The 20,565-nt window shown below is 42.2% G+C and overlaps 1 protein-coding gene across 1 annotated transcript; it reads right to left on the reverse strand.

Annotated features, from left to right (window-relative positions):
* Positions 1–18,639: 18,639 nt before the first annotated feature.
* On the reverse strand, positions 18,640–20,023 carry LOC133919441 (ethylene-responsive transcription factor 2-like). Its single transcript, XM_062363827.1, has one exon. The coding sequence runs from the start codon at positions 19,953–19,955 to the stop codon at positions 19,035–19,037; it is 921 nt and encodes a 306-aa protein (XP_062219811.1). The 5' UTR covers positions 19,956–20,023; the 3' UTR covers positions 18,640–19,034.
* Between the last annotated feature and the right edge of the window lie 542 nt (positions 20,024–20,565).

Below are 20,565 nucleotides of genomic sequence, written 5' to 3' on the forward strand. Positions count from 1 at the left end.
TCCTAGGAAGTTTTTGGCTGAGGTCATTAGTACAGCATGCTACATCTCAAATCAGATTTTCTTGTACTCGATCTTGAATTTGACTTCCTATGAGTTGCGCTTTGGAAGGTAACTGAAAGTTTCATATTTGAGAGTTTTTTTTGTTATTGGTGCTTTATTCTAAAGCGTGGCAACCTTGATAAGTTCGATTTGTGCTCTTCTGATGGTATTTTTTTGGGTATTCTTTTCATAGTTATGCTTATAGGGTTTACAATCTTGACACTTACACTATCATGAAATCACGTGATGTGATTTTTGATGTGTCAACCCCTGTGCTAGTTCTGTCTTTAAAAATGCATGTGTTCAGGAGATGAGTGAGAACATCTTTGTAGATGGTAACCTTCCAGCTCTTGATGATGACAAGGATGATCCACTACTTACCTCGACTACACCTGTTCTAGAGTTGGTTCCTGCTTCTTCTACTCTAGTAGAGAGTCCTACAACCTTTACTAATACTTTAGCTGCTCTCGAGCCTGCACCAGTTATGTTTGAGAGGGAGGTTATCTCAAGGTGTGAGGCCCCTCAACACATTCAACAGGGACACCCTCCACACACGATGATTTGTGACATCAATGAGAGGGTAATGAGAAACTATGAGCAGGGAGTTTGAGATTTTGATGATGGGTGAGCTCAATTTCTTCTTTGGACTTCAAATCAATCAATGCAAGCAAGGTACATCCGTTCATCAGATGAAGTACACCAAGGAGCTGCTGAAGAAGTTTGACATGAGCAATGCAAAGCCCTTGACGACACCGATAGCTATCTCGACCGTGCTTGATCCGGATGAAAATGGCGAAGCGGTGGACCAGCGGAAGTTCAGGAGCATGATTGGCTCCCTCCTATACCTAATGACGACAAGACCAGATATCCACTTTGCCATCTGCCTCTGCTCGCGCTTCCAAGCTTCACCGAGGATGTCACCGCTAAGTGGTGAAACACATTCTGAGGTACCTCAAACACACTCTCAAGTATGGACTATGGTTTATGCTGCCTCTTCGCTTTATCTTCGAGGTTTTTCTGATGCGAATTTTGCTAGTTGTAGAATTGACAAGAAGAGTACCTCCGGTACTTGTCATTTCTTGGGTATGTCTCATGTGCGTTGGTCTTCTTGCAAACAATCTAGTATTGCGCAGTCTACTGCTGAAGCTGAATATGTAGTTGCTGCTAGATGTTGCTTACAGATTTTATAGATCGTTGCTACCTTGAGAGGCTTTTGGTTAGATTTCAAGAGTGTGTCACTTTTGTGTGACAACACCTGTGTCATAAGCCTAGCCAATAATTTAGTACAACACTCCAGAACCAAACACATATATTTGAGATTCAACTTTCTGAGAGACCACAATAAGAAAGGAGACAAAGACTTGAAATACATTGATACCCAACACCAACTACTTGACATCTTCACCAAACCTCTAGGTGCTACTAGATTTACCTATTTGAGGGGAGAGCTTGGTGTGTTCAATCCCTATAGCATCATGTCAGGAGGAGTTGCTTTTTTATATGCTCTATCTTTTTTTTTTTTGCATTTGCAATGCATCGCATCATGTAAGATAATCATAGTAGGTTTTGCTCTTTCTTGAGTTTTTGGTCACTTTGATGAGCCTATCTTCTTCAAACCAAAATCTTTGCGCTTTGAGGTTTTGTTAATGTACTCATCAAGGGAGAGATTAAGAAACCAAGTTAAAATGTGCGTTAGTTTATATGTGATGAGTGATTGATAAGGCTGTCGATTTGTTTTATCGAATTTTGGATTGTTTGAGCTTGGTTTGAGCATTTTGACTATGGACTAACTGGAGTTGGCGTTGGAGAAATAGGTTTGCTTTTCTCATAGTGTGCAGGTGACGGATGAAACTTGGCGATTGCTGGAGGGTGATTGGGGCTAAGCGGGTGCTTGGTGCCCAACGATCAAGGAGATCGGGAGGAGCCAAGGGTAATCCTAGCTGTACACGTGGAGGTCAAGCAAAGTATAAAAACAAAGGATGAAGACAGCGTGTAGACAAATTCAAGCGAAAGGGATACCAGTGCAAGTCAAAAGGCGGCCCGATAGATCAGGAGCGGGAGAGACTTGTAGGTGGTCAAGATCACAAGACGGAGTACATGTGTCAACATTAGAACACTTGCTTAAGGTGTAAGCAAGTGGCGAGTCACGTTTTGAGAAGTGTGCAAAGGATTTCACGATTGGACCTCAAAACCGTGGGGGGAGCTAAGTCATGAAGGCGCTGCGGCCGTTCGATGGATGAAGAAAGAAATAGACTAAAATGATCTCGATGGTAGGTAGGAGTGTACTACAAGAGAGAAGTATTTTGGTAACAATCTAAAAAATTTAGGGGTCAAATTTTCTAAGCATATAAATAGATGTGTAGGGCTATATGAGAGTTTGAATCAACCACTTGAGCCCCTTGTACCACCTATTTAACAGCCTAGTGCTAGGGTTTTAGAGGAGAGGAAGATAAATGCTTAGCCTGTATAATAGGTGGTAGTTTTTGAAAGAAAAATTCTTGCAATCTGCCTAACATAGGGTTGACCTCTTTGAGTAATAAAGTTATATTTTTGTATATGCTTGAATCTTCCTTCTTCTAGTCTCTCTCTATTAGTTCCCTTGTAAGTTTGCAAGTTTTTCTTTTTCGGTTGTGATTTTCTTGTTGATTTTCATTTTTGCCTTTGAGATGCGATTTTTCAACCTTAGAAAGTTGTTCTTCTTGTTGCTAGAGGCATAAACGTTCATATACTCATGTATTTGAGAGGGTCTTGAATTCTCTTGTCTCTAGACCAACAACTTGGAGAGTTGCTTCTTTCGGTGACCGTCTTTTTGCTTTGTTTTTCGTTCATATTTCAAGCTTTTGTGCTTAAAGGCACCTGAAATTATCTTGAATAGAGCTTATGGTTCATATTCTATCCGTGGAGTTATGTTGTTTTAGAACTTTCTTTCTCACTTTATCTCTCTAAAGTTTATGCTTCTATTTGTGCGTTTTTGAGGGTTGTTGGATGAATAAGGAGTAGGCAATTTATTTTGTAAGAAATTTGTAAGGCGCCTATTCACCCTCTTCCCTCTGTCTAGTCGCGTTCTCGGTCCTACATTTAGATATCGACGTGGTCCCCAAAATATTACTTTAACTACTATTTTTTGTTGTAATATATTGATAAAATATAATAAAATAATATTATTATGAAAGTACTTTTTAGACAAATCTACCTATGTCATTTTCAAATATCCAAACTCAAAACATAAAAAAATTATAATCAAAATATAAAACAATTGACTGCACGCAACCCAAAATAACACTTATTTTAAACTAAATAGAGTATATATGTTGCATGTACTTACTGATGGGCTACTACTCCATGCAACATCTGAATTATATTGGAGGACAAGGATTAAGAGACACACGTGTCCTCGTATTTAATCTAGCAAGGTGCTCACGCCAATAACATGGCTAACCTCGCTATAATATTTTTATCATAATAACCTTTGATTTAAAAAATAGTCTATTTAGCTTTATTTATGAGGTTACTATCATTTAGTTACAAAACACATAAAAATAGAAGAAAATATAAATATTATGTTAATGGAAGAGAAAATCATTTATACTTCAAACTTGTACCCACATCATATATATTTATCGGTTCGATTCATATACATTTTAATCAACTATTAAAATTGTGTGTCAGATGTAAACAGTCTAATCAAAATAAGAATAGACTTACTTTATTTATATGTTGTGTCTTGCTTCCTGCCTGTTTGATACAACGCTCTTGAGCTACACGATGTTTCATTAGGCAACAGTCTAAAGGATAATCCACAATATAAAAGCTCATGCATGTCAAGCCAAGAGACATACTAAGTGGAGTTAAAAGCTCATGCATGTCCAAGCCAAGATACATACTAAGTGGAGTTAGACGGCGCCAGCACCTCCTTATCCCGAATGAATCACACTAACGAACATGCTCATGTCGCTACGTGGTTAATCCAGTTTTGTGCACTGGTGCTAGCACTTCGGCGAGGAGACGACGAAAGAGTCCAAATTCTTGTTGCACATGGCACACAGCATTACACATGATTGTCGCTGGACATCATCCTAATCTCCTACGAGTCTACGACGGCGCATGTCGGCCTCTAATTTGTTGATTCCTTCCTCACTCGTTAAAAAATGGAACCGTGTGTTATCGGCTCGAAAGTAAGGCGGATGAGGATCGAAATATTCATGGCTAAGAAAACGATACAGAGCCCGTGTATGCTACCTAGCTTATCGCTAGGCCTCTAGAGCCATCGTGTCACCTTCCACTGTTCCCCATTTGCACTAAACTTTCGCGCTCAGTGCGCCTGCTTTTGCGCGCGCTTTTCTCAAAGGCGTTTGAATCCGTATGAACGATCGATTGGGCATACACGAATTAGTAGCTCTAAAAGCGCGTTTTGGTGTAGTTTCTTACTCTGTGGTTTGACCGTTTGGGCATGCATGACGATGGAAGATAAGGCGGATCTAGCGTGAGGTGAACGGCGATGAAAAGTTGAGGTGTCGGTGAGAAGAATGAGATGAGAAGCCTGGAATGGCTGGTGTTTTCTGAGACAAGAAGCAAAACAAATCCCCAATAGACGCATAGCTTTGCAGCTTAGAGATTAAAAGTTGAATGGATCCGGAGTCAGGTTGACCAAGGTATTTGACGTCCAGGAATCCCCATGACATGTGTGGCCAACCCGACCACGCGTCCGCCGGTAGACCGGCACGGTTCATATACATTCTTTAGGTCCTAGCCGATCGGGTGATCACACAAATTCGTTAGATTGACAAATCTGAATGATTAGGGCCGCTTGCAGGTCTAGTATCACCAGCTTTTGCGGACAGGCTGGTAGCCCAGTGGCAAAACTCTATGGGTGGAGGGAGGTAGAGTGAGTTCAACTCCTGTTTTGTATCTAAAAGATCTTTAAAGTAGATTGTGTAGTTGAGAGGCGCTGGTAAAAAAAATATCACCAGTTTTGTTTCGACGCATCTCAAAAGAAAAGACACCCGTATGTTTGAGATGCCTAACTGCAGCGTCGATCTGGCTACTTAGTGCTCTGGTCAATTTGGGCTTTTGCATCAAAGCCCGCGAATCATAATGTCCGCGCCAATTGCCTTTTTTTTTTTTTTAACGATCCGCGCCAATTGCCTTTGTAGTTCTTTTGTTCCTAGCTCTCTTCCTCATTGCCGTTCTCAGCAGTTGTTTTTGTGGATTTTTTAGTTTTTCTGTTTTTTCTTTGTAACCTCTTTTTGTTTCTTCTACTATAAAATTGATAGAGCTCTGCTGTCCGTTCGGAAAAAAACATGCTTGCAAACCGGCTAAAGGTGGTTCTTCAGGATATCATTCCGAGGAATAGTCGGCATTTGTTCCCGGACGCTTTATTACAGACAACAATTTGGTGGAATATGAATGCTTACACTTTATGCGCACGAACAGATCCAAGAAGAATTCATACTGTGCGCTAAAGCTAGATATGACGGAGGCCTATGATCGGATAGAATGGGACTTTTTGGAAGCTGTAATGCTTAAGATGGGATTCAGCAAGCGATGGACGGATATTGTGATGAAATGCGTGCGCACGGTGTCCTGTTCTATTCTTGTAAATGGAGAACCTTTGCAAAGCTTTGAACCTGGCCGGGGCATTCGACAGGGAGATCCAATCTCACCATACTCGTTTCTTTTGTGCTCTGAAGGGTTGTCATGCTGCTTGGAAAATGAAGAAGCGCAGAAGCAACTGCATGGTGTTCAGATCAACGCGCGAGCTCCAGTGGTCAGCGACTCAGCTATCTGTTTTTTCGCAGATGATACTCTTTTATTTTTTGTAAGGCAACAAGGCAGGGGGTGTATGCAGTTCAGTATCGTGTAGCACCTGGGCAGCTTGTGAAGTTTTCTAAGTCCTCAATTTATTTTAGCAAAGGCTGAAAGCAGCAAACTCGGGATATGTTAAGGAAAGGATCCAATGTCACTAGTGAATCATTAAATGAGAGATACATGGGGCTCCCAACTGATGTTGGCAAGTCAAGAGAGGATGTTTTCAAATATATCAAAGACAGTGTGTGGAAGAGAGTTCATGGTTGGATGGAGAAAACCTTATATACTGGAGGTAAGGAAGTACTCAGGTCACTCCTAAATAATCCTCCAGGTAGAATAAAAGATGATGTTGCAAGTGATTAAAGGAAGAGAGAGAAGAAGTTAGTGTCTTTCATAAGAAATAAACTGGGCATAAAATTCAACATGAAAAAATAGCTAAGAAATACATTGGAGCTTGAGCACACTCCAAGAGGTAAGATATATAGACAAAACAATGCATTAGGGTAAATATAGTTTCTATAAGTAATGTCTATATTTATTGTTCGATCCCACTAATAGACACTAAGTATTATGAGAGTTTATATTTACACTCATGTCTAAATGGTGTGGAAAACTAAGATGTTGTTTATATTGGAAGTGGCCTTATTAAGTCTATTGCTCATACAATTCCTACGTATTCCATGGGTTGCTTCCGACTACCGAGGGGCCTATGTGAGCATCTGAACTCGCTAATCCGCCAATTTTGGTGGGGCTATGACCAGTGGCGGAGACAGGTCCCGTGCTGCTGTGCTCCAGCCATGGTCTTGGACCAGAAAAACAATGGAAAGCCACTTAAAAAAATGTACAAATATTAAAGTTCAAAGAGTTTATGCATGTATTAACTAGCTCAGCCCGGGGCCAGCCCATTTCTGGCTCCGCCCCTGGCTACGACAAAGGTAAGAGGAAGACATGTTGGGTTGCCTGGAACACAATGACCGAACCTGGATTTATGGGGAATTGGATTCAGAGACAAAAATCTTTTTAATCTTTCTCTATTAGCACGACAGGGATGGAGATTACTTCTAAATCCGACAACTCTTGCAGCACGAATTCTGAAAAGCGGTTTCCTTCCCGGATAGGAATGCCTTATGGGCGCAGCTAGGCAGAAGACCATCACATACATGGCGTGCTATTCTTTATGGAAGGGAAGTACTGAAGCACGGTATCATTAAGCGAATTGACACCTGAGGGACTGGCAATTGAAACCAATTTGTGCAAAGGAAGATAATGCACCATAACGAGTGGTTGAGCTCATTGATCAATCTACACGGAGCTAGAAGCGTGATCTCATCGACAAGTGTTTCCTGGAGATGGACAAAGATGTGATTGTCAATATTCCGCTTAGTACGAGGAATTTTCCTGATACCTGGGCTTGGCACTATGAGAGAAAAGGGTTGTTCTCTGTCAGGCCAGCATGACAGCATATAGGATGCTGGTTCAAATCAAGAAACAACGTGAAGACTCGAACTTGGTCTCACACCAAAAGGAGTGGAAATCTTTTTAGTGTATCAGGATTCCATCTAAAATAAAGATTTTTGCATGGTGATTATCTCACAACTCAATCCAAACTGAAAGTGTGCAAATGAGGTGGACCATGGCTACGTCCTCGATTTGCAATATTTGTGGTGCAGATGAAGATACCTGGGACCATTCTCTCCTATGTTGTTTCGTGGCTAAGTGTGTATGGGCACTGGTTGAAGAGGAGCTCACCAGTTTATAGCTTCTACCAATATTGTTGATCCCAAAAATTGGTTGTTCTTCAGCAAGCAACACCTGTCAATACTATAGAAACCGTCTTCAGTCAGTTCAGAACCAATAACAGTATCAGTTTTTGAACTACCACTACTAGTTTAAACCACAACAATATCGGTTTTGCGCAATCGGCAGTGATAATAGACTATCACTACTAGTTTGAACCACGAGCCAGCGGTGATAGACTAATATCACTACCGATTCGAGCTACGGACCGGTAATGATGTCTCCACTGTCACTACCGGTTTGAGCCACAAATTAACAATGATGTCTCCACTATCACTGTCTATTTTAGCTCAAACTGGTAGTGAAAGTGGTGGTATCGTTGTCGGTTCTTGGCTCAAATTGACAATGATAATTTCATATAAAAAATAGCACATATGGTTCACATTTATTTTATCATCACATATAACAAATAGCTTAATACAGGTAATCATCACTTATCATATATGATTGATATGAAATTTATCATTCACATATGGTTTCATTATTTATATAAATAGAAAATAAAAATTAGGCATTAATATATAAAATTACATACCTTAGCATCATTTAGAAAGACGTCATCTCCATCATCGCAAAATGCGTGCGAGTAGATGAAAAGCAGGCATTAATATGTTTAGCAGTGGAAATTTCCCCGCGGCAAAAGGGGGGAATGTGGCTCCAATAGTCTTAGGATGAGCACCATAGAAAACCTAATGCACCTTTCACCTTCCCGCCCTGCCGAAATCTACTCTGCTATGATTTCTCAAAATTTGGTGGCTAATCCTAGTAGAGGAAAGGCCGAGGGAGAAGGAAGGTGGCACTAAACTTAATGTGCATTCCTCTCCTCTTACCTAGGTGTAATCTTCCCTAATATGATGAAAGGGTAATGCTGTCGCCTAGAGGAGGTGAATAGGTGTTTTAACAAAACTTCAACCCTTTTACTATTTGACCTAAACTTGCAGCGAAAATAAACTAACTAATTTTTCACAATTGAAAAACCTAAATATGTTAGGCTTAACTAGTGCACAATCACCCTAAATAAGTGTGAAGGTTAAAATCCTAGGGTGGGATAAAGATTATTCAAATCTAGCAAGATATGTAAGAAAACTCTAATTAAAATATCTAAAATTACTGTTTATCAAAAGTTTCGATACAGTTCATCAGTATGGGAACTTCCGATCGGCTCAGAAAAATAGATTTGAATATCATAAAATTAACTCAATGCACATACAAATAAGCATACAAGTATAGATATCAAAGTACTGCACAAGAGTAAGGAAATACAGAGACAAATGATTTGTTATCGAAGTTTGGATATCCACCGATATCTTACGTCTCCGTTGGGGAAACTTGCTCACACTTGAGTATGGTCTTTTTAAACCCTTTTTCTCAAGAGGTTGCACACATGCACTACTCGTCTCCACTATAGCCAACTCTTCCTCTACTCCAGAGATAGTGAGTTCTGCAACCACTTACGGGTCTCCTCACAATCTTCACTTGAGGATATTGCCGTCAATCCACCACCAAGCCATCTAGGAGACGGTGGTCTTCAAGAGTAATAAACTCCCGAACTCGCGCACGATCAACACCAAGTGCTCAAACACACGCAACTAATGCGACACGTGCGAGCAACCCAAGCTCCACACACCTCACTCTATCCTTATTAAGCCACAAATGTTTGATTTTCATAAATTCTTGATAAGAGTTGATGGGAACACTCAAAGGTGGAACATAAAGTTCTAACACCTCTCACAAGTACCACAAAAGCAACAAAAACCACTTCAAAGCTCTGCCCCCACACAAGGAGGCAAAGATGTATTTATACCCCACTCTGAAAAACTAGCCGTTACAGGCATTCTGACCTAACCCAGAACTTCCGAACCCTAAGTCGAAACTTCCGACTTAGATCGAACAATTACCGTTACAATTGTTCTTCTATTGGAACTTCCGGTCCAAAGCTGAAACTTCTGGTTCCATGAGAAAACCAAAACCAAGAGCTTTCTTCCGGGTTGAACCTGGAACTTCTAACTAACTCGGAACTTTCGAGATCAGTACAGCTGACCCTCTGAAAACGACGATAACTTTTGATCCTGATGTTCAATTTCAGCAATTTTGGACTCTATGAAAAGCTTATTTAGAGAGCTACACATCCAATTCATGATCTCAATCACATTGAATCAAAGCTAGGAATACTCCAAAGATTGATTCAGAAACTTCCTCTAATTTTCCAAAGCTTAATCCCCCAAGATTAAACTAGGAACCACATGTAACATGCCAAACACCACTAAGGTTTAGCAACTCAATGGGTTAAATTTAAAACATATTTTAGGTACCCTGCACTCCTAAAATGAACTCTCAACATAAACACATCCTGCACTAAGCACATGGTTTGAGCACAACACAACAATCAAGCAACACTTTCGGTAGCCTCTCTTGATAGAACGGCTATCGATCCTATAATCTAGTCTCTCACTAAACTCATTGAGATTAGCAAAACTAGAAAACCTATTCTAGTTATACCTTTTCCTTGAGCATTGTCCACTTTAGATTTTGGCTTGATGTTCATCAACTCATGAAGTTTAACCTCTTCTATATCTTCAAGCCACTTGTTGTCCTTCAACATATGAAGCTTCCCATAGCCTCGCACGGTCCATTGGTGTAAAGCCTTCACTCACTCTTCATCATCGCATTGTTTTTCGACGTCATGCCCTTTGCTTGCCCTTCACAACCGGATGGTCCATCGCAGCAGAGCATCGCTTGCCCTTCACCGTCTTTCCATAGACACCCACTTTGTACCCCGCATCTTCAATCTCTTCACTTTGTCATTTTGATCATCACTTGATCTCCGGAAGCTCTCTTGATAGCTTTCCATGCACCAAGCATAGGAGTCTTCACTTTTCGCATCATCTTCATTTGTTTCACCACCAAGGTATGAACTATAAGCATCAATCATATAAGTTATCTATTAAGTTTATCTTGATCTTACTCTTCCAACTTGGTATATTGAATATATCAATTCAATTCATGCCTTCTTATGGAACCTCAAGCACAAAGCACGTGAATTTGTCCATAAAAACTAATTAATAACTTTATGTCTTAGGTCATTTTATCTTCACTCTTTATTGTCAATCTTCTTAAGCTTCTCCTTCATCTCATGAGCATCACTTAGAGCTCATTCATCTTAATACATCTATCTTGATCACATTGCATTCCTCAATTAATCCATGCTTAATCTTCTATGCATCACTTATAGAACAACCTACTAACAATTCTCAACACAATTGTTAGTTTATAGGTATTATCATTAATTACCAAAACCACACTTAAAAGCTAGATAAACCTTCATATGACCTCTCAGTAGTGACTGTCAAATCTACTTCAAAACATCATTATTGAGACCCTTCATCAGATAAAAGTAACGTAAGATATGACACCCCATTGTCAACTATCATGATATGATATCTCATTATCAGCTATTATAATTAGCAATTATTGCCCTCATTGGCTTGCATAAAAAAGGCATCAACTCAGGGGCACGAGTCATAAAAGCAACAACATATAAGTGCATAATCATCACAAGCCATGCGAGCTATTGTGTACTTTAGTCATAAAAAATAAGAGCATCTATTGCATCAAGGAATGGTAACAAAAATTATTTATTTGTGCCTCAGTTGTATGTCCCAAAATTTGAATGTGATGTTATGGGTAGCATGGTTTAGATAATTTGAATAACCTAAACCCTGATACCACACAACAACATATTCAACAAATTCAACACGATATCATCATTGATAAATTTCATCTAGGTATCCAACATCGTCATTACTTTTCCAATATGTGGCCTCATATTATTGGCTTGTTTACCCATAACACAGCTAAAATTCAACTAAATTTATATAAAATTAATCTACAATTGATCTAAAATCATCTAAAATTGACCTAAATCATTTACTATGCACCTAAGATCCTCTAAAATTCAACTAAAATTACCTCATTGTGGAGGAGGATGTCGGCATCGGAGTAGAGGAGGCCACGACGGCTCGTGGTGGAGGAGATCAGGGTCAGGGTGGAGGACGCCGGGGAGGGTGCAACGGCGGTGGTGTCATGGAGTCCGATGATGGCACTGGGCAGGAGGCCAGGGAGGAGTAATGGTGTCAGTGTCATCAAGGCTGACGACAACGTGGGGCAGGAGTCAAGGTGTCAATGTGGAGGAGGCTGGGGAGGGAGCGGCGGAGTCAATGTCGTGGAGGCCCATGGCAGCACAAGGAAAAAGCCAAGGCTTTAGGATGAAGGAGGTTAGGAAGGGCGCGACGACGTTGCTATCATGGGCAGAGGGCAGAGAAGCTAAGCGTTGAAGATGAGCGGAGAATGATAGTTATATAGGGTAGCGACACTATCATTGCCGAATCAAGTAACCAACCGGCAATGATAGATAATCAATGCGAGTTCATAACTACAACCGTCATTGATATTATCACTATCAGGGGTGCAGTAACCGAGGCATCAATGAAAGTCTATTACTGTCGGTTGTTAACTGGAACCAGCATTGATACTTCCAACATAAAATAGAACAAAAATGCGAATTGATAACCACAAAGTAGAAGAAGCAATCTAAAATTTGTGAAGGAAAGTAACTTAATATTAAAATTATGAATATAAGTAACTAGAATGTAGGTAACATAATATTAATAGATAAAAGAATTATTACAAGGTAGTTAAGGATGATCTGGAATAACTCTTCGGATGTAAAAACTACGCAGAGGATCATCTGCCTCATCTTGTAGCCCCGTGTGGATCACCCGATAGAAGAAGACACTTTCTTCATCAACAATGTACACACGACGATGTAGATACCCTGCCTCTTCGAGTCTCAGGCAGAAAACGTAGCACTGATTGTTGAGAGGATCAAAGACAATGCAGAAGGTGTTGTTGTGTCCCAGGACAAACTGAACATCAACAACAACGGTCATCCACCGGCTTTAGGTTGCATGAGGCTAGTGTATTGTGATGAGGAGCAATCGTTCCTAAGGTCCTGGAACGAGATATAGGTAACTAGCCACCATCTAGCTATCATTAACCGTCCTTCTAGAATAAGCCATTTAAATAACACAGAAGAGTAGATCTTCAAAAAATAACATAAACATAAAACAAAGAACTATAACTTAAGACAACAAAAATAAATATCTATATAAGTAAGGAAGAACAAAGTACTAGATAATGAAAAGGAAACCACATTTTTTTCAAATACCTCTCGCGAGCAAAGTAAAGAAGAAAAAAGTTCTAAGTCAATAGAGCAAGGAAGAACCAAGTTCTCTTCTCTCACTTGTGTTAGAGTGAATTCTCACTAGTGGCATTGAGAAAATGATAGAAATAGGAGGATTAAATAGAGGTTGTAGTTGTGCCAATTGTAATTATCAACTGGTAGTGATAGAACGACGCGTTGATCCCCCCCCCCCCTTGTGAAATGATAGCGTTGTGGGTTGTAGTTCCCAACCGGCATTGATAGAAAGACACATCGATTCGTGAGCCTCCTGTCACTACCGGTTGGCAGTGATAAATTCACTGATCCCTTCATGTCCCCCACACTCCTTCGCGTCTTTCGCTCTATTAAAATTGTGTGGCGCCCCTTCATCTTTCGTGAACGACTATTACAACTGCTCGTCCTCCTCATTCCATCCACAAACCGTTGCTCCTCCTCCTCTTCTATCATATAAATTCCTAGCTAGCTACACCATCGTCATCATGGCATCTCCTCCACTACCACCACCCGTCTTTCCTCGTCCACCGCCGCCAGCCTCTTCTTGGTTCCCACCACCATCATCTTTGGAGGATAATGCAATGGCGGCCCCATCCTATGATGGCTACTCCTACTCCTCCCAAGATCTCTCCTCCTCCTTGCGCGATGATGACTAGGAGCACTTCATGGAGGGAACTCCACCCAGTGCTGCCCAACAGCGAGCTTGGAGTAGGTCGAGGTTGGCATGAAGGATGAAATGCCACGGAGGCCAACACTGAGGAGGAGGAGGAGGAGGCCAGAGCTGAGGAGGAGGTAGACGAGGAGGATGAAGGCAATGACAAGCTGCGAATACCTGTCGATTCTGAAGGCAATCCTTTCAAGCGGTGGAGTTTCACCATGAACGTTGGGAAGTTAACACAAAAGCTCATTGTCTAGCTAAGTTTGCTTGTACATCAGATGTGGGGAGGCATATGTGGTTGCTGAACCCACCAAACTTTATTATCGTCTTGTAATCGCTAGCATTAATTAATAAAGCCTCCTAATTCTTGTCTAAAAACCTTTTGACGTGGTCCCCCCTTCTGACGGGACATAATTGTAGGTGTCACTCGCTGCCTCGTCAGCTACTTACCTTTTTTTAATAATAGAAAATTAATTCAGGCTCACATAGTCAAGAGGCACGTAGTCCGACCCTTATTACAATATAAATCAGCATGAAACTAAATTTAACAAAACATAACAAACCATACCAATAATGGCATCAACAATCATCGTGTAGCCTATATTTGCATTCATGCTTCCGGAATATCTCCATAGCAATGACCTCCATGGAGTGGCGCACCGCACGGATCTCCTTCTTGGCCTTCTCATGCTGTAGCAATACGAGAAACACAACCAATATATCTCCTAAAATAGCCTATATAAAAATAGTTCGTTTTCTTTGTTAAAAAACTTTATCATTTTGATATAACCATATAGACCAAAAGGAGAGCAGCAACATTTTCTCTGGTTTGATTCTATTCCCCTAAACCAATCCACAAACATGTTAAAGCTACTTGGACCAACCACTAAAGTAATTTAGCAAAGTGATGATTAAAAAAAATGTTAAATAGTCTCGTTATTATAACAAAACAACATTTCTAACCCCCTTTCTGCTTCCTCCTGACTACTGCTCGCAACCATAAAAAGATTTTAACTTTCCGAGGCAATTATACGGTCAGCTACTTCCCATGCACGGCGCGGCCGGTGTGAACTGTGAAGTGTCAACAAGCTGACTCGGTGCGGGGCCTATGCAGCTTTACACGTTCTGACCCGGACGCTGCTTTGCTTTGCAAATCCACGGCTGGAACCCGGAAAAGCTCTGCTCCGCACGAGTCTAGACTACAAGCTGGCACCGGGAGCGAAACGGCGGGTCATCCACGGTCAGAACACGTTGGACCCTCCCACGCATGTGCCCCCCCCCCCCGCCCCCCCTCGCCGGATTGGCACTTTTGTTGGGGTTGCCCCTTGCCCGCTTCCGCTTGCTCCTCTAGATGGAAAGCGATACGGAGCAATTGATCTGCCTGGCTGTTCGCCACTGGCCCTCGGCCTCGGGCCTCCTCCGTGAGACCAGCTCCAACTGTTCTAGACGATCGCTTTCTGTTCTAGACGGTCTCCTCTCCGCTCCGCTCGTGCACTTCAGCTGCTTCTGGTCGTAATGCCATGTCCTCGTCTGCCACCATCACGTGGAGTCAGACATCGAGACTAGGCAGTGCTACAATTACATAATTCTTTTTAGGGTCAGTTTCACAAAACTGAACTGAGATTAAAAAACTACCACAAAATCGTACTTTTAGTGATCAACAAAACTGCACGTTTGTTGTTACTTCGTATCATAAAAATACACTTTTATGAATCAATTTCACATAACTATATTTTTTCTAGCACTTCTTTCGTTTATCCGATGATCATGGCAATATGGAATGCTCCGTACTGCTAGATAGCAGCATTTTGGATCATGACAGGTCCATTAGCTTAAGGTCATACCAAGGGATGATCATGGCAAAATTAGGAAAAAAAACGAAATAAAAAAATATAATTGGATGGTCCAATGTGCTCGTCGGTAAATGGAAGTCGGTGTCCACCGTTTGGCGAGCTCTTTTCTTGCACCCTGATCCTGGAGACGTTTCAACCCTATGACGTCCCAGGAATTGAAGGCCAGCTGTTAAGCACAATGCAGCAACTGACGCCTGATTTTTGGTGCAACCAAATTAAAGTTGTTTAAATCATCCTCTTTATCATGGATAAGCACGAGGTCGTTATTTAAATAATTTTGTTTGCAGTGTAATTACAAAATGATATCTGGACTCTTTTGTGTCTATAAAGCTGCACCAACCCGTCAGCATCGCACCATACAATTTGCCCAAGCGATGGTGGTTTAGTTTATCTTGCGTAGTGCATGCTGGTCGTGCACGTGCCAGCTTTTGCGTTTGCTTACTGCTGCGGCGCCTCTGAATTCTGAAATCGGCTACTCCTGCTCATCTCGTTGGTTTTGAATTCAGGTCTCTGTCTGTTAGATCAAATCTTCGCTTTAGCTGCGCATTATTCCTCCCTCGCATCTGCATCGCTAGTCTTCGAGCCAAAGAAGCATCCATGAATCATGATTCATTACAACGGCCTAAATATCCTTTCTTCAAGTATACTTAAGTTTTCAGGCCAAACACATCTTGATTTTCTTAAAACTGCGAAACACGTCTTGATTTTATAGCTACTACTTTCGAAAAACGAAGTTTTTAACTGCTGTGCATCTTCAAAAGCCATAACACCCAAACAGACCCTAAGACCCTGCTTGGAACCCATGTAGAAATTAAGGCCGATGCTATACTTTACGTCTGTTTCTTTTCTTTTTTCCAGGCGACATCTTCAGTTGTCCAACCGGCATTCGATGGTGCAACACTCTTTTTCAACCTCTGGCTATCTCGCGTGTCTCCTCTCACCGCATCAGCCTCCCGCCCTTCGTGTTTTCGCACCTGTGTCCAACGGCACTTTTGCCGTCAGATTCGTCAGCATCGTTAAAGAGATCGGTAACGTTCTAAAGAGAATGAATTAAGATATTTAAAACTAATCAATTTTAAAAAATTTATAAGATAAATCTATAATTATTTCTATTTAAATGTATTTTAGATTTATCTAGTGTGTCTACTCTACCATTAAAAGATTTATCATCTATAGCTAATCCTAACAAATTACTCTATGAAAGTAAATATACAAAGATAGATTGTAAAAAGTAAATAGAAAAACGTAAAAGATAATAGAGAGAGAAAACTCGGCACAAAGCACCCGGTCATGACCCTTGAGCCACCAAGATCTCAAGTGGTTAGAGCCACTAAGTTATTAAGGTAAAGTCTCACCACAAATCTCTCTTTCGATCACTTGCTACCATCTTCACTCCATAGCTTGAGCCAACAAGACAGGGATCTCCACGTTCCCGTACAAGAGTATTGCAGCTGCTTCACACCAAATCGAAGGGTCAATAAGCTTGAGCCACCAAAACCCAAGGTGTAGGTGAGTCACCAAGACTCTAAGGTGTTGATGTACCACTTGGTACAAACTAGAATCACTCATTGATTTCCTCTCTAGATATGAACACCTAGACACAGCTCTCTTTAGGGCTATTAGCACTAGTCACTTTCTAATCATGTGCTTAATTAACTTGAATGATCATTTCAAGCACTTTGGTGGTTTGGACATCTTCTTAAATGTATGTGAGCTTTTCTTAACTCTAACACCTTCAAATGATCGAGTGGAGGGATATGTATAGCCTCAACCCTGCGGACTAGTCGTTGCTCAAACAATCACATTTTGTTGTACTCACCAGAAGATCTGGCGTGTGCAACATTACAATCGCCGAACCATTTGGCATGCATTCTCTACAAATTAGTCGTTAGAACTCCACTTTTCTTTCTTGTGAACGCCGAAAGGTCCGACGCGATGTCCTCATATGAAACTGGAACATCCGGTGTGCATACGATACCAACCGAGCCATTTGCAACCTCTCTGTAAAAAATAGTCCAACGAGTTTATTTTGTGAACACCGGAACATCCGACGTGTATTAGATTTTGCTGCAAACTTTTTGTGAACGTCGGAGTATTTTCTTTGTGAGCGCATGATCATTTTTTGAACTCCAGAGTATTTTATTTGTGAATGACGGAATATCCGACGTGTATATTTTCAGCCGATTATTAATTCGTATTTCGTGCATAACTTTCTGTTCTGAACTTCGATTTCGATGATTTTAGACTCTATACAAAGCTTGTGAAGTTCTCTACATGATTATAGATAAATGCATCCCATTTGATCACATCAAAATCTATGGAACAAATCTAATTTATTTATCTTTTTGTTCCGACTTCAGTAACTTCTCTTTTGTTGTATCTATAAGACCTACTTTATATACTTGATAAACATGTTAGTCTCATTGATTCTATATTATTATTAGAGAGCCATATTCGCTACAGCCGCCAGTCACCGCGTAACCCAGCTCCATTAAGCCATCTCCGCTCGCCCCTGCCCTAGCACTACCCCAGTCCCGGAGCCATAAGCATGATAGTCATCATGCGTTCATATATGTTCACACAGGCAACCTAGCACTACCCCAGTCCCGGAGCCATAAGCATGATAGTCATCATGCGTTCATATATGTTCACACAGGTACCTGATTGCACTTCCTAAATTTCAGCATAAAAATTAAGAAGCGTGAGAAATTAAACCATTTTATTTATTACTCCGTATTTTTAGAATCCTTTCGAATTTTCTGTGTTCTAGCCTTCTATGCAGTGTCCAAGAAGTGCTACACTAGCTGGTAACTTGTTGGACTATGCAACGGTATACATGCTCAGCTGTTCCAATTAAACAGTGAACTGCAACCTGTCAATCTGAAAACGAATCACATTTTCGAAAGTTTGAAAAGGAATCTCTGTGATACTAAGGCTGTGTTTGTTTGCTGCTTCTGAAATTGCTTCTGCTACTGGCAGAAGTCAGAAGTCAGAAGCCAGAACAAACGAGGTTCTGGAGAAGTGGCTTCTGGAGAAGCCAGAAGCCTATTTCTGAGGAAAATGAACTAAAGCTGAGAAGCTCGCTAAGATGTGTTTCTCTGAGAAGCTATATGCTGAGAAGCCAAAAATTTATTGTAGAAACCAACAACCTATTTCTAAAAGCAGCTTTTCAGATAAGCCAAAAATACAATTTTTTAGAAAAACTCAAAAGCAGAAGCTCAAATAAACACGGCCTAAAGAACAAAGAATAGCAAAGAAGCCGTTCTAGAATGGTTGGGCAAATTTGGACCAGGATCTCCAAACTCTCACAAAAAGCTTCCAACTGTTCCACCTCATCCGTTTCTAACGTGATGATGCCACCAATACGACACTGCGATTCAACACTACAAGCTTCTCAGAATACCACAACAATATATCACCTTTTTTCCTGCGTCATTTCACTGTAGCAACCATCGAGGAACAAATTCCATGAGAATTAACCAGGAACATCCTGATGACAGAGCACGATTTCCTCGAGCTCATCACACATCTTGGAGCTGTATTGGAAGTGCCTCGCATTGCTCTGTTCTTGCATTCAACTCGATTCATCAAGCAGCTAATTTGCTCGCAAGCACGACCAATTGATACACCGCCACTTCAGCAGTTAGCTCACTAGCTGCTGGACCGGACCGGCGGCGAACCATGGATGGGCCGCGAGGGTCAGCTGGACCGGAGCCTGCGGCGGCGGGGGCGGCACCAGGGCCATGGCCATGGTCGCGGCCGCGGCCTCACCTCTCTTCCTCCGCTTGGGAGAACCAGAGGAGGAGGAACGAGAAGAGTCGGAGCTCGCCGGCTCGGGGGACGGCCGCTTGTCTCCCACGGCGGTGGCGGTGGTAGTGGACGCGGCGGCGGTGGCAGTGGCAGTGGACGCGGCGGCGGTGGCAGTGGCAGTGGACGCGGCGGCGGCGGCGGCGATCTCGGAGCCGATGCGGAGCGGGAAGTTGAGGAGCGCGCGGGAGCCGCGCATGCGGTAGGCGGCGCGGTCGTACGCCACGGCGGCGTCTTCGGCGCTGTCGTACGTGCCGAGCCACACGCGCGCGCCGTTTTTCGCCGGGTCCCGAATCTCCGCGGCGAACTTGCCCCACGGTCTCTGCCTCACACCCCTGTAGTGCTTCCCCCTGGAGGCCCCGGCCGCGGCTTCCTCCCTCCCCGGCGTCACCGTCGACGCCACCACGGTGGTCAGCGTGTCTGACTCCTCGGACGACAGGGGGAGGCCGCTGAGACATGAGCCGTACTCGTAGGAGTCCGCTGACGCCAGGGGCTCGGGCTTGACGGCTGCGAAGGAGCCGTCGGGGAGCCAGCCGCGGGAGAAGGCGTCGCGGAGCGCGCCGAAGACGACCATGTCGTCGGCGTCATCGGGGCGGAACGGCAGCGACTCGCTCCACTGGTCGGCCACGAGGCTGCCGAAGCTCGCGCTCCGGCAGTACACCGGCCGCGGCGCCGCGCTCGGCGCCGGCTCCTCCAGGAGGAGGTGCCGGATGCTGTCCAGCGCTGCCGCCTCCGACGCCGGGTTCAGCAGCTGCATCTTGTTTAGTCTGGACTGCAACGTTATCACGTGGCTTGATTTGGAGAGATTTTCAAGTGTTTGATCCGGAATCTGTTTCACAGGTTGGGCTCGGTCGGGATTATATATATATAGTGGAGACTGGACACCGGATAGGAAGGGAGCGCATTTGCCGTTTGTCTTTGTGCTTCTAGTTTCTTTGAACTTTCCTTCAATTGCGTCACGTGTTTCAATCGCTTTCAATTTGGCCGTGGTGATACAATCATTGTGACTGTATTTTATGAAAAGAAAGAATACATTTCGAAGAACCGCTTTTATGTTACTTTATAGTATAACTTAACTACTTAAGGGTATTATACATTTATACATAGGGTTGCTAATCCACGGTGTCTAAGCCACGAGGATTTTCCTGTTCTTTCACTCTTCCCCTCACTCTATTCCAATCGAAAAAACTTCGAACTTGGAATTTTTTTGAAGTTTACTGTTGAAATGTAGGAAACATTGAAGATAAGATTTTGAGCTATGATCTAAAAATCTTGAGAATTTTGAACTCATTATTTGAAATTCAATGTCAAAATCTTGAGTACTACCAACATGGGGTTTTTGAACTTTTAGGGTATGTTAGGATGGG

This window comes from Phragmites australis, chromosome 5 (assembly GCF_958298935.1).
Source record: "Phragmites australis chromosome 5, lpPhrAust1.1, whole genome shotgun sequence".
Taxonomy (NCBI): domain Eukaryota; kingdom Viridiplantae; phylum Streptophyta; class Magnoliopsida; order Poales; family Poaceae; genus Phragmites; species Phragmites australis.